The 14,064-nt window shown below is 40.0% G+C and overlaps 1 protein-coding gene across 1 annotated transcript; it reads left to right on the top strand.

The window, feature by feature from the left end:
- The first annotated feature begins 224 nt into the window (after window positions 1-224).
- On the top strand, window positions 225-10,676 carry LOC131235220 (probable transmembrane ascorbate ferrireductase 4). Its single transcript, XM_058232366.1, has 4 exons — window positions 225-816; window positions 938-989; window positions 8,775-8,971; window positions 10,306-10,676. Exons 1-4 carry the CDS (start codon window positions 670-672, stop codon window positions 10,621-10,623), a joined length of 714 nt encoding a protein of 237 aa, XP_058088349.1. The 5' UTR covers window positions 225-669; the 3' UTR covers window positions 10,624-10,676.
- The last annotated feature ends 3,388 nt before the right edge of the window (window positions 10,677-14,064 follow it).

The raw sequence follows: 14,064 nt of genomic DNA on the forward strand, positions 1-14,064 counted from the left end.
TACCAATTCAATTTAAATTAATTATGTGTCAAATATACAATGTCTCAGTGCCTGTGTATCATCCATCACACTATACTGGAGTATGAAACTTTCATCTTCTTGGATAATACTCCGGCTACATAGAACTTGATAATCAGGCATTTTAATACGTAGATATGAATTATATTAACTCGAATTAAACCCAATAAACTGTCGATATCACTGTACCCGAGTTACATTCCAAAAATAAGTTTGGTTTCACGATCCTATTTTCTGATTTGTGGCCACTTGTTTGTGGAAATAAACCAGTAGATGTTTGTCATTTTTAACCGTCCAATAAATGTTAAAAAATCTGATAGTAAGTTAATCAAATAAGAGTAATTTATTGGTTTATGATACATCTGAAACTGAATAAATAAATTGGACAGTTAATTTGAATTATTTGTATGCCATGTAATGTAATTTCTGGGTAACTTATAAGTTCTGAATATCATTCATCACACGCTGCAATAAAAACAACCGTTGATTCCAACGTAAAAAAAAAAAAAAGAAAAGAAAAAGAGAGAAAAAAAAGATACATAAAAATGAAAGAGAAGACAACAAAGGAAAGGGAAAAGGAGCCTTCAAAAATCAGTAGCAGTAGCAGATCTACTGGCTGCTACTGGTTTGCATTTCAAGCATTTCAAATCCATGGCCTCTGTCTCTTCATCATCTCCACTTCTTGTATTTGCAAGAATCTCAGCTCTTATAGTAGCAATCCTAGTCCTCATTTGGGCCCTTGCCTTCCAAACAAGCTTCCTGCCTCATTCCTCTTCACATGAAGATCTCATCTACTCTGTAAGCTTTGTTTCTCTTCCTGAAAAATTCCATCTTTCTATCCATCTTTCTACCCACATTAAAAAAAAAAAAAAGACCCATGCATTTTTCATCTGTTTATTTATTTATTTTTATTTTGCAGGTTTTGCATCCTCTTTTGATGGTGATTGGGTTCATACTAGTCAGTGGGGAAGGTAGGAGCAAAGCCCAAATCCCAATTTTTTTAAAAACATTTTGCAGAAGTTACTGGTTTTGATTTGAACTACCAAAGCTCATGTTTGCATTTGATGAGAAGGGAGGAAATACATGTCCATTTCTGGGTTTTCTAGAGAAGGTGTAGTTTTGATGTGAATGGATGGAGTTCATGTCTGTATATGGTGAAAGGAGGAAAACCCATGTTCTGTTTTTGGTTGTTTTAGTTTGGTTGGAAGAAAAAAAGGGTGGGGGTGAAAAACCCATGTTCTGCTTTTTCCTTTTTTGTTGAGTGGGAACGAAAATGAGTGATTTTTATGTGAATGGTTTGCTGCAACTGGCAAATGATGGAAGGAGAAGAATTCATCTCCTCTTTCTTCCTGTTTTGTTGAGTAGGAACAAAAATGAGTGATTTTGATGGGATTTGTTACTAAAGGAGAAGTACCTAGGTTCCATCTCTACGCACCTCTTTGGTTTTGTTTTGTTTTGTTTTTTTTTTTTTTTTTGACCTTTTAAATTTACTTGGGTCCATAGAGGCATTGTGTGATATGCCGGCAGATTGTGGTGGATCGTTCTCATGCATGCATCGATTGTACATGTGGTATATACTGTATACATGCTCCATCCTATTGTGGGCCCCACTTTTGATGGGACAACCCAAAAATACACTGATAGAGGCTTTGAATTATCCAATCATGGCCATTAGCTTGTTGAATTTATTTCACGACCCTTTCCCTTTGAGAGTCCATTTAGGTCATGCCTCATAGTGAATGGGAAAGTGGGATTTACAGTTTTGATGTTTTGGACGGGGTGTATGGTGGATGATCTGTCACGCCCCAAAGTCGGAAACCGGGCTCACAAATATGAAATCAAGGTGGGGATAACATCCCCATCACAAACTCAAAGTCTAGATGACCTCTAACATGAATGATATCAAATAAACATCATGGTGGGGTTCATGAAGAATGACCCCATCATGAAATTCATATATGTATCATGGTGGGCCATTGGCTGCACCTTGGGTCCAAAATGGGATCCCTATCATTAACCGGTAGGCCCCACTTGTCCCATGCATCAAAACTAACGATCTAACCCTATAAACACCCACTTTAGCTCTCCTTCTTGGCTCCTTGGAATCCTTAGCTCATAGGCTTTCTTTTTAATGGTGGATGATGAAAGTTGGAAGGTTGGATGGTGAGATTTGGGGTAGGAAAATGGGTCTAGCTTGGGTTCTTTTCTCTCCTTAGAGTTTCTTCTCTTGGTTGCTAGGGGATGGAGTGAGAAATGAGAGAGAATGTGATGGGATGGAATGAAATGAGAGAGGAGGGATGGGTTGTGTAAAAACTAAAATATTTCAGGATTCGTAACGCGCGGTCTTTGTCGGGATTATACGCAGGCCCACAACTCCTAGCCTAGGCATCGCATTGGTGCTCAAGACGCGGCGTTGGAATTGTGGCGACAGCGGTCGCAAGGATATAAGTTTTGAGTTGAGTCGACTCAGATTTTCGAGATGCGACTTAAGGTCGCGCGCATTTGCTATTTACAGGTCATGGGTCGCCAAGATTCGACGGGGAGGATCGCGTGAGTTGGTGGAATGGTATGGTACTAGGATACGGGTCTTACAGCTCTCTCCTCCTAATAAATTCGTCCTTGAAATTTACACTATCATGCAACTAGACAAAACTTATAAAGGAAGAGAAATCATAGCATCATATATAATTAGAGATAATACAAAATACAATCAAACATTAAAGAGATGAGGATAATGCTCGCGAATCTCAGCCTCTCGCTCCCAAAACGCCTCATCTACACTATGATGACCCCATTGAACCTTCACCAAAGGAATGACCTTGGTCCGGAGGACTTGCTCCTTCCGATCAAGGATACGAACTGTCTGCTCAATATAAGAAGCGTCCTTACGAACCTCAAAAGGCTGCTAATCTATCACAAGAACGATGTTTGACTCACACTTTCGCAACATAGAAACATGGAAAATGTTGTGAACGTTAGACAACTGAGGTGGCAAGGCAAGCCGATAGGTCACGGCGCCAACGTGCCCAGTGATCTCGAAAGATACAATGAATCTTAGGGCAAGCTTACCTTTCCCTCCAAAACGAACCACACCCTTCATGGGTGGGACTTTGAGATATATATGATCCCCAACGACAAACTTCAAGGGACGACGCTGACGATCTGCAAAACTCTTCTTCCGACTCTGAGCTGTGCGCATCCTCTGCCTAATGATATCGATAGACTCTGATGTCCGCTGCACAAGCTTGGGACCTAGGAGACAATGTTCTCCAACCTCGGTCCAACAACTCGGAGATCTACACGGTCTGCCATACAATGCGTCGAAGGGAGCCATGCCATTGGTCGCCTGATGGCTGTTATTATACGCGAACTCAACTAAATATAGATGCCCATTTCAGCTACCCGAGAAGTCAATCACGCAAGCCCGAAGTATATCCTCAAGGATCTGGTTGACCATCTCGGTCTGCGGATGATACGCAATGCTGAACTGCAAGGCAGACCCCATCGCCTTCTAAAAGCTCTTCCAAAACTGAAACATGAACCTCGGGTCTCGGTCAGAAACGATCGAAACTGGAACACCGTGCAGTCTCACAATCTCATCAATGAATAATATAGCCAGACAGTCCAATGGCCAGGTCGCACGAATCGCGAGAAAATGCGCCAACTTCGTCAGACGATCAACGACAACCCAGACGGCGTCATGACTGCACTGAGTCATCGACAAATCCATGATAAAATCTGTGGATACGTGCTCCCACTTCCACAATGGGATGCTCAATGGCTGCAATGGACCTGGAGGTCTCTGATGATCGGCCTTGACACGCTGACATGTGTCACACTCGGCCATAAAACTGACAATCTGGTGCTTCGTCCCGGCCCAAAAATACTGTCTCCTCATGGTGTCCCTTAGAGTTTGCCATAGGGGACCATGCGTATCTCAAGGTCTCACTCATGAAGGGTGTGGTTCGTTTGGAGTGAAGGGTAAACTTGCTTCGAGATTCATTGGACCTTTCGAGATCATTAGGCGCATTGGCGCTGTGGCCTATCGGCTTGCCTTGCCACCTCAGTTGTCTGGCGTCCACAACGTTTTCCATGTTTCTATGTTGTGAAAGTGTGGGTAAGACATCGTTCCTGTGATAGATTCACAGCCTTTAGAGGGTCGTGAGGATGCTTTTTATATTGAGTAGCCGGTTCGTATCCTTAAATCGAAGGAGTAGGTTTTTGGACTAAAGTCATTCCCTTGTGAAGGTTCAGTGGGGTTATTATAGTGTAGATGAGGCGTCTTGGGATCGAGAGGCTAAGATTCGCAAGTGCTATCTCCATCTTTTTAATGTTTGATTGTATTTTTTATTGTCTCTGATTATATATGATGCTATGATTTCTCTTCTTTTATGAGTTTTGTCTAGTTATTTTATAGTGTAAATTTCGAGAACAATTTTTATTAGGAAGGGAGAGCTGTAAGACCCGTATCATAGTATTATACTGTTACACAAACTCCCGCAATTCTCCCCGTCGAATTCCGGCGACTTATGACTTGTAGATAGCAAATGTGTGCTACCTTAAGTCGCATCGCATCCCGAAGATCTGAGTTAACTCAACTCGAAACTTGTACCCTTACGACCGTACCGTCACCGCGGTTCCAACGCCCGTCTTGCGCACCAATGCGATGCCTAGGCTAAGAGTTGTGGGCCTGCGTATAATCCCGACAAACACCGCTCGTTGCGAATCCCGAAAGATTCCAGTTTGGGAGAGTATCTACCCATGCCTCTCCCATCAAATAGTTAATCATACCCATGATAACCCATGCCATTCTTCCCACCAAGACAAGCAACCCATGCCTCTCTCATCCCAAAAGTCAACTTAAGCCATACCTTCCATGTCATTCCTCTTACACAACTCGTCCCTCCTCTCTCATTTCATTCCATGTCATCCCATTCTCTCTCATTTCTCACTCCATCCCCTAGAGAAGAAACTCTAAGGAGAAAAAAGAAGAACCAAGCTAGACCCATTTTCCTACCCCAAATCTCACCATCCAACTGTCCAACTTTCATCATCCACCATTAAAAAGAAAGCCCAGGAGCTAAGGATTCCAGGGAGCCAAGAAGGAGAGCTGAAGGTGGGTGTTTATAGGGTTAGATTGTTGGTTTTGATGCATGGGACAAGTGGGGCCTATCGGTTAATGGTAGGGATCCCATTTTGGACCTAAGGTGCGGCTAATGGCCCACCATGATACATATATGAATTCCATGATGGGGCCATTCTCCATAGACCTACCATGATGTTTATTTGATATCCTTCATGTTAGAGGTCATCTAGACATTGAGTTTGTGGTGGGGATACCATTCCCATCTTGATTTCATATTTGTGAGCCCGGTTTTCGAGTTTGGGGCGTGACATGATCCACGCTAGTGTGTGAGTTAATTCCTAAAGGGCATGTTTGGTTTGTTGGAATTGTGGGCTATGTATGGCATAATTCCATCTGGCAATGCAATGATCGGTTTGGATTGATCACATGACCATCAGGGTGGGACCCACACTATACTTGTGTGGCTGGATTTCGTCTTGAGGGACAAGGAAGCATGGAGGTCGGTTTTCCAGCCTCATCTTCGGCAACGATAGTCACAAAAAAAATCTCATCGCTGCTAGTTCGGATGAAGAGAGAAGGTAGAGAAGTTTCGAGGCAACAGCTAATGGCGGTGGCACTCCATTCAGTTCCAGTGAAAGAGATGGATAAAGGAGAATATTCGTACCTTGGTCACTGCTGGCAACCATGGCTAAAAGTTGTTATTTCTATATTGCAAAATTAACGGATCGTCTATGCATCAATAATGAATATTTAAATCTTAAAGGCGTACCTAATCTGTCGGAACCGACCTCTATCCATGGCTGTGACATCTTTAAGGAACATGTGACTTCTATGGGAGTTGCAAATCCCAAGGTTGTATTTGAGTAGTTGGAGTTTTCAGTTTTGATTCGATTATGTACATACATTTTAGAGATTTCTTTTATATGCATTGATGATTCTATTACTCAGTTTATATCTTGCTTCTCCTTTAGTGTGCACATTCAATTTTGAGTAATCAAGATTTTGTTTTGTGTCTTGGAGACGTACAGTAGGACCAGTTGAAGATAGGCACGTGTGATCGCGTTAGATGCGTAATCTGCATACCACACCCTATATCATTGATTCATGTCGTTAAGGCTATTGGTATTCGTGATCGTGATTTGTCACACTTCTAAAAGTATAAATGTTGTGTTGACTATCATAATCCAGTATTAGTGGTCTCGATGGACCGGATCTAACAATAGTTGCTCATAATTATCCAATAGTGTTGTTTTGAAATTCAGTAGGACGCCCATTAGGAACTTTCAAAAGCAAATGCATTTTACAAAATTATTTTTCACAAATAAAATAAAATGTTTTGTTTTCTTTTGGAGACTAGTGTAGCCCAAGTGGGAGAATGTAAGACTCTTATTAGGCGGGCCACATGTGATCACCGGTTTAGATCTGACCGTTGGATTATTCAGATAAAGTGATTCAGTGGGCCTCACTATAGTTGTGATCATTGCAAATAGGTACGGGGCGGGACGTTTGAACTGTGGTCCCTATACACGGTTATTAAGCTAGATATGGAAACCTATCGTGTGGTCCCTATAATTTTTACATTATAAAATTACCATTTTTGTAGTAGTTCCCCTATAATTTTTACATTATAAAATTACCATTATAGAATGTAACCATTGCCGTCAAATGTAAGAAATGTCATCACACAATTACAGTGGTAAGTAATCATTACCCATTTCCAGCTAATTACCATTGTAATTGGAAAGCCAAACACCCCCCAAGGAAGAATAATGAGTGAGATGATATAGATGGCTGCTTTCATGTGTGGAAAGGAGAAGATTTATGCTCTCCAATTTTCCCGGTTTCATCTAGCTAGGAGGGGAAAGGGAATGATGATTGTACAAATGACTGCTTGTATGTTATCGACACCTTGGAGTTTCAACACCGGGTCAAGGGTTCGAGTACCCATGGTGGTGAAATCCCACGGTGTGCGTGTGTGGGGTGTGTGCGCGTGTGGCGTGAGTGTGTGTAAAAAAATAAAAAAATAAAATAAAAAAATAAAAAATAAGAATTGAGAAACCAGCAATCTTTTTTCGCCTATTGTGTTGAGTGATATGGGTGTGGTTGCTTGTGTATTTTGTGATTTGAGAGGAGGAGATTCTGTTCTTTTTCTTCTTGTTTCTTCCAATAGGAAGCAAAGGATCGATTTTATGCTAATAGCAGCTTGTATCTGATAAATAGAGAAGACCCCTGTTCTCTTTCCGTCATATTCTGTTGATTAGGAAGGGAAAAGTGGTTTTTGATATGAATGGTTGCTTGTATTGTATGTGATGAAAAGAGGAGACCTAGGTTGTGTTCTTATTTCTCAAAAGGAGGAATGCTTTTATAGGATGATTCTACATGATAAATCGGAGATAACCCATGTTTCCGTTTTACTTGTATGGTTGAGTATAGGGGTGGCAGTGGGTTGGGTTGGCTTGCGGTTGAACTGGTCCAACCATGGCATTCAAAAATGGTTACCATGGTGTGCTGTAACAATCGTTATGTAACAGTAACGGTGGCATCTGTTACGTGTTATGGGGTCATAATGGCTGTTACGGAAAAAAAAACTGACCCAGAATGGCCTCATAATGGTCTGTTACAGGGATACAAGTTTTTTATTTTTATTTTCTAAAGAAAAATAAAAAGAAGATTGTAACGATAGTTGCGGCCCATATAGTAATGGTAACAAAGGTGGCTGCTACAGTCACGGTCACGTTACAAAATGCCTTGGTAAAGGCCGTTACATAATGGTAAAGGTGGGTACTGTTAGACATTATGTGGTTGTAGCAGCCGTTTTGGAAAAAGGAGGCCTTAGACAGGGTCGTAATGGCTTGTTACAAGGCCATTATAGTTTTAAAAAAAAGAGGCTGTAACGACCATTATGGTTCGTATTGCAAGTAACGGTAATGATTTAAGATTATTGAATACAGCGGGTCCAACCCAATTTTGAGGTGATTTTGGTCTAACCTAAATGGGTAGAGGGTTGGACTTTGGCTAGAACATGTGGCTCATTCAAGTAAATGAGTGGAACACTACCAATCAATCTGCCCATGTAGGTTAGATGACTGTACCTGGCCCAAAACCCAGTATAAGTGTTTATATACATATGTTGTACATATGCATGTACATATGTATGTATGCATGCATGTTTGTTTGTATCCGCTAATTGGGATGGGTTGCTAAGTCTGGCAATGAGTTGGGCCTAGGTGAGGCAAAATTATTATTTTGAATGGGCCCAGCCTGGTAGACCCAGCCCGACCAGTTCAAATTCCGGGTGTGAGCCAACCCAAGGCCTGCTTGTTGATAGTTCTTATGGGTTGGGCATACTTTTAGCCCCATATTCTGCTCTTAACTTGAGTTGGGTAGTTCCAGGTTGGGTTGGGTTGGTTGAACCCAACTAAATTACAATTAATTGGGTTGGGTCTGGTCAGGCTTGGGCTTGATGAATTTTAAATGGGTTAGGTCTAGGCACAGCGTAATGGGTCATCTGTGGGGTTTGGGGCATAATGTGTCCTCGGTAGGGTCTCGCTCGGGCTGTCCTTGACCTGACTCAAACACAGCCATTCCTAACCCTACTTGAGTAGGAAGATAAGAGCTTTTGTTCTCTTTTTGCTGTTTTGACAATGATTTTGTTGGTTTTATGTGTCAGCTATTCTAGTGCATAGATGGCTTCCGGGATCAAGGAGTATGAAGAAATCAGTGCATCTGTGCCTGCAAGGGATGGCACTTGCATTTGGCATTTTCGGTGTATGGACAAAGTTTCATGGAAAGAAAGGGATTGTGGGCAACTTCTACAGCTTGCATTCATGGATGGGATTGATCTGCGTCTCCTTGTTTGGTGCTCAGGTATGTTTTACAAACAAGAAATCTAAAACCTGTTAGATTTCGAGACCCGCGAGCTTGTTCTCTCTCTCTCTCTCTCTCTCTCTCTCTCTCTCTCTCTCTCTCTCTATATATATATATATATATATATATATATATATATATATATATAGTGACCCTAGTCATGTTGCATGCTTGGGTTATTGCTTAAGAATTTAAACTATTTATTCCCAAAATACCCTATTCCAATGGATTACATGCAAGTTTGAGACCATCTGTTTAGGCTGCGTTTGGATGCACAATTGAATTGAACTGCAAACCAATTCAATAAAGTGGAACTGACCAAATTGTAGTCGCTTTTGTAAGACGAAGCTCTGAATCTCAATTGATGCAAATGAAATTTATGGGTTACTTCCGCACTATGAATACTATGAAGGCCAATTCAATTTATTTGTTTCTTCTTGATTGAACTACGTTTGCAATTCAATTAAGTTGTGCATCCAAACACAACCTTAAATGTGTTACCTTTTATTTGTAATTGTACCATCTATTCTCTAAACACCCTTGCTCAGATTTTCTCACTTGCATTCGACTATTTACACCATTGGGACGGATGTTACTGACTTTTTTTTTTTTATTTACAAGTTGTGGTGTCTCATCCATTGTACATGTGGAATGCATAGACGGCAATTGCAACGTCATAAATCATGGGCCCCACTGTGGGTGGACTGGAGCACACAGCCCAAATTTCTCACCAATTTGACAATATTAACCATCTGATTTCTCGCACTGAATTTGGATACTGACTAATCTATTTGTGCCCTTCATTTGATAGCCACTGTAGAATGGCTGGATAGGATAGTTAGATTAGCCTGACTGTCGGGCTATGTTCCATCTATGATGTGGATGCTCTTGATGGACCCTTATGGTGGATGAGATGACAGATTTTAGGAACTGGTGGTGAACTATTACCCCAGCCTTGTCCTTTATCATTAGTCTTATATTGCCCTCATGCTCAGATTGTAGATTGTCCCATCTGTGGTGGGGCCCACTGAATAAACCATAGTTCAAAAACTCTGAGACTCAACTTGGAACTCAACCGAGTCAACTTGACATGGCTAACTTCTGGGGTAGAGTTTGTCTTGTAAACTCAATTTGTACAAGACTCATGCATGACTCATCCTTTTACTCCCCTGACTTGCTGTCTACTCGATTGGCATGCTCCGACTTGTGCCGATTCACTCAATGAGTCACATTGATTTTATTTTTCATTTTTAAATAAAAAATAATAGAGATATTCGAACCCGATGGATGATAACCATGTCATGTTTTCTCCTCGCTTTGGTGCATGTGTGTAGTGGATGATGGGATTCTTGAGCTTTTGGCACCGTGTCGAGGTGCGCTCCACAAGGGTTACCGTCCTACCTTGGCATGTCTTTCTTGGTCTCTACACATATGGCTTGGCCGTGGTCACTGCCGAGACGGGTCTACTAGAGAAGCTGACATTCTTACAAACGAAGCGGAACGTGTTGAAACATTCACCTGAGTCTATGGTCGTGAACAGCTTGGGATTAAGCCTCGCCTTCCTCGGTGGCATTGTGATATTAGCTGCCATTTCTCCTAAGTATCAGAATCCAAAACCAATACATTCAGACGGTAAGCGGGTTTCATTGTAGATAATCATAATCGGATGAGGTTTTGCAATTATACAAAGTTGTTTTGTGCCTTTTTTCTTTTGATTTTCTTTCATGGTTTTGTTTATGAGGTATTAGAGAATGCAGTAGGCCACACTCAGGTTTTCAGTTTGGGCTAGTGGGGCACATGGTTCAGTGGTCCAAACTGTTGTATTGTGGGCCCTGTTGTGGATTGCACACACACACACACACACACACACAAAATCCCAGATAGGGAAATCCTAACCGTGCAATTGGTGATCAGTACTTAGACAGTTAGGAAAAAAAATGCAGCTAACGGGCTTGGATTCAACCACGAAAGGTCCACCGTATCAGACATATCAGCAACCAAGCCTGGTGAATGTCCTGTTTTATGGCCATCTGATGTGTGGCCCACATTTATGTAGTCCACCTAATAATTGCACGGTTGGTTTCTTGCCTTGCCTGTCATATGAACGGTTTGGATCATGGAAACCGTCGGCTTGTACAAACTGAAAACCGGAGAATACTATTTGAACTCCGGGCCCAAGCTTGAAAGAAAACAGAAATGTTGCATGGTAAAAAGTGGCCATTGACCCAGACCATCCGTTTGATGGTCCACCTATTGGATGGGCACCATTAACTGATTTTTTTATTTTTTTATTTTTTTAAAATCATTCCAATAAATGGTCTTGTCTATCCAAAACGAGGCTTGATCAGCATGGTTTTTAGGCATTTGGCCCTAAGAGATATCACTGATTGAATGGATGGGCGGTCTAGATCGATGCTTATTGGAAAGATTGATGGTGCAGATGGTTTATAAATTTTTTTATTTTTATTTTTTTCTCTTTTGGGGTGTTTTCTCCTCCTTTTTGATTTGTGTTCCTTTCAGGCTTTGCTCTGGATAAGTAATAAGAGAATCAGTCTTTTTCTTTGCTTTTCTATTCTAAAAAAAGAAAATAAAGAAAAAAGAAAAAAAATTGTGGTTGTACCTGACACAAAGAAGATTGTCAATCCACCGTCCAATTGCGATGGGCCACACTTGTTTGAATAATGGATGGTTAGATGGGTAACATAGGTCAACTTGATCAGCATATTTTATTCGATACTGGTAGGAGAAGAACCCACCCGACTAAGTATTGTTTAAAAAATAAAGGAGAGAGGAAGCAGAGCCAAGTCAAGATGATACAGGTCAACCCCTTATGCTAAAGATCTTATGAATGGTCCATCTGTTTGATTGAACTGACCTGATTTTTGGGTGACTATTTTACTTCTAATGATCCATTTAATCAAATGACTCAGCTTGAGTTGGCTTAGTCAGCAGGCGTGGGACATGATTTGAAGTGAGTTTCCTAATGATCCTGCCCAAAATCTTATCGTGTCGGTTGGGCCGAGTTTCAAGAAATGGTAGATTTTGTTTGGTCTTCATGTAGGCTATCGGAATCGCCAACGAGACCTACAATTTGATTTTTTTCATTTGGAATATGCATCATTTCATTCGCCATTTACTTCTAATGATGGACCCAACACTTAAGACCCAAGGCGGAGCGTAGCCGAAGCCTGAAATGTGCCTATTAGCATGAGCCTGAGAGAATTGGTTGGCCAGGGCTTCACCCAACCCGGCCCAGCTTGAAAATTGACAAAATCCTAATATTCCTAATCTATCTGTTAATCAAACGGAACCTACTTGCACAAAGAAACAAACATTTCAGAGAAATGAAACCAATGGTCTGTGTTCGAGATGAATGGGTTGCCTAACTGATGATTCGATGGAATATTTGTAGGGTATAACACATGAAATCAGGCTGGGCTGAAATGACTTGTGGCCAAACCCAACAAAAAATAAAATTGATTGGGCCATGTATGTGAGGCACAGGCTGGCCCAGTGGTAAAGCTAGTGGGTCTAAGCCCATATCAAAGTTGGGTCGGGGTTGTTGGGTTAGGTAGGCTACCACTCATATTTTACTTTACCTAATTACCTAAATGCCTTTTCTTTAGATAAAAACTTTTTTAAGTTGTGTGGTTGTGAGAAGTTAATTGCATGGGAAATTTTGCCTTTAACTACTGGCACTATGACCAAGGAAGGATGTGAGGTCGAGCACTGTCTTCCTCGAGGGGTAACTGTTCTGAATTCATGGAACTTCTCTAAACTCTTCACAGAAACTTTTTGAACCCACGAGGAAAAAGCAATAAAAATAAATTCTATAAAATTCGTAATTTGATTGATGAATTGACTAATCTGTATGTGCCTGTTACATCATTAATATAGAAAAAAAAAAACTAAAAATTCGTAATTATCAAAAATAGCAAATTTCTAACTCTAGTAAAAATCTTAATTCTACTAAAACTCTTCTAAAGCTCAATTTCTAAAAATAAAAATTTCAAATAAACTTTTCCTAAAAGAGTCTTAGCATAATTATAAGTTATTTCTGAAAAAGGAAAAAAAATCTAAAACTCTAAAAATAGAAAATATTAAAAGAAAATCAGAATTATTAAAAATAGTAATTTTTTTCCATAAAAATTCATTTTTGACTTGAAAGCGCACATTTTTTAATGAAACAGACAGATGCGACCTACCATGACCTGTTTCAGTAAAGATTGATAGGTTGTGCACCCTGTAACAATATCCGAATCAAAAGTTACGATCAATTTGCGGTCCACCTTCTTTTGGGCCAACCATGCTATGAACTTATTTGTAACAAGTTCTACATCACATTATATGTAACAAGAAAATGATAAGAATGAAGGGTTATGATTCGATGATGAGGCCCCCTCATTTGAGGTGGCCGAAAACATGTGAAAAAATGGGGTGGACAACACATTTTTTTTTTTGGATTTGGATCATTCACCAGGTAGGGGGGGACCTATGAACATGTCAAGGACCAAAATAAAATATAAGAAAGATTGGCAACTCAGAACATGTGGTGTAGTGGGTGCCTGAATAAAATGTAAGATATCACCTGAATTTACAAGGCAGAAAAAAATAGAAATAATCATTGTCTTTTATAAAAATAGTTATTGAATTCACAAGGTAAACAAATTTTTAAAGAAAATATATTATTTAGAAATATGAATAAAGTATGAACAAAATATGTTTACAAATTCTTTCATATGACTTGAATAAATCCAACCCTAAATTCATGACTTTTTGGAAAAAAGTTTCTAAATAGTAAATGACTTTTAACTTTATTTGAACTATCTCATATGAGAGAAATAAGGATTTTAAGCTATTTAGGATTCTCCAAACCTTAAAATGCTTTAAACATAGTAAACTCATAACTTGCTGAAAATTTTTTTAAACTAAAAATGCAAAATCAATTCCTAAAATGATTTTACTTTGAAAAACTGCTTAGAGCTAATAGAAAGTTCTATGAAACTCATTTTTCCTCTTCCACACTAAGAGTAGGAGTGTCTTAAAACTAATTTATACTAATATTTTTAAGACTCTAGTGAAATTTGTGGGAG

The sequence above is a fragment of the Magnolia sinica genome, chromosome 19 (genome assembly GCF_029962835.1).
Source record: "Magnolia sinica isolate HGM2019 chromosome 19, MsV1, whole genome shotgun sequence".
Lineage (NCBI taxonomy): Eukaryota > Viridiplantae > Streptophyta > Magnoliopsida > Magnoliales > Magnoliaceae > Magnolia > Magnolia sinica.

Bases quoted from the DNA above. Each gene is read 5' to 3' on its own strand.
- LOC131235220 (XM_058232366.1), top strand. From the start codon at position 670: ATGGCCTCTGTCTCTTCATCATCTCCACTTCTTGTATTTGCAAGAATC. The intron at 817-937 runs GTAAGCTTTGTT...TTTATTTTGCAG, and splicing joins ATGAAGATCTCATCTACTCT to GTTTTGCATCCTCTTTTGAT. The intron at 990-8,774 runs GTAGGAGCAAAG...TTTATGTGTCAG, and splicing joins CATACTAGTCAGTGGGGAAG to CTATTCTAGTGCATAGATGG.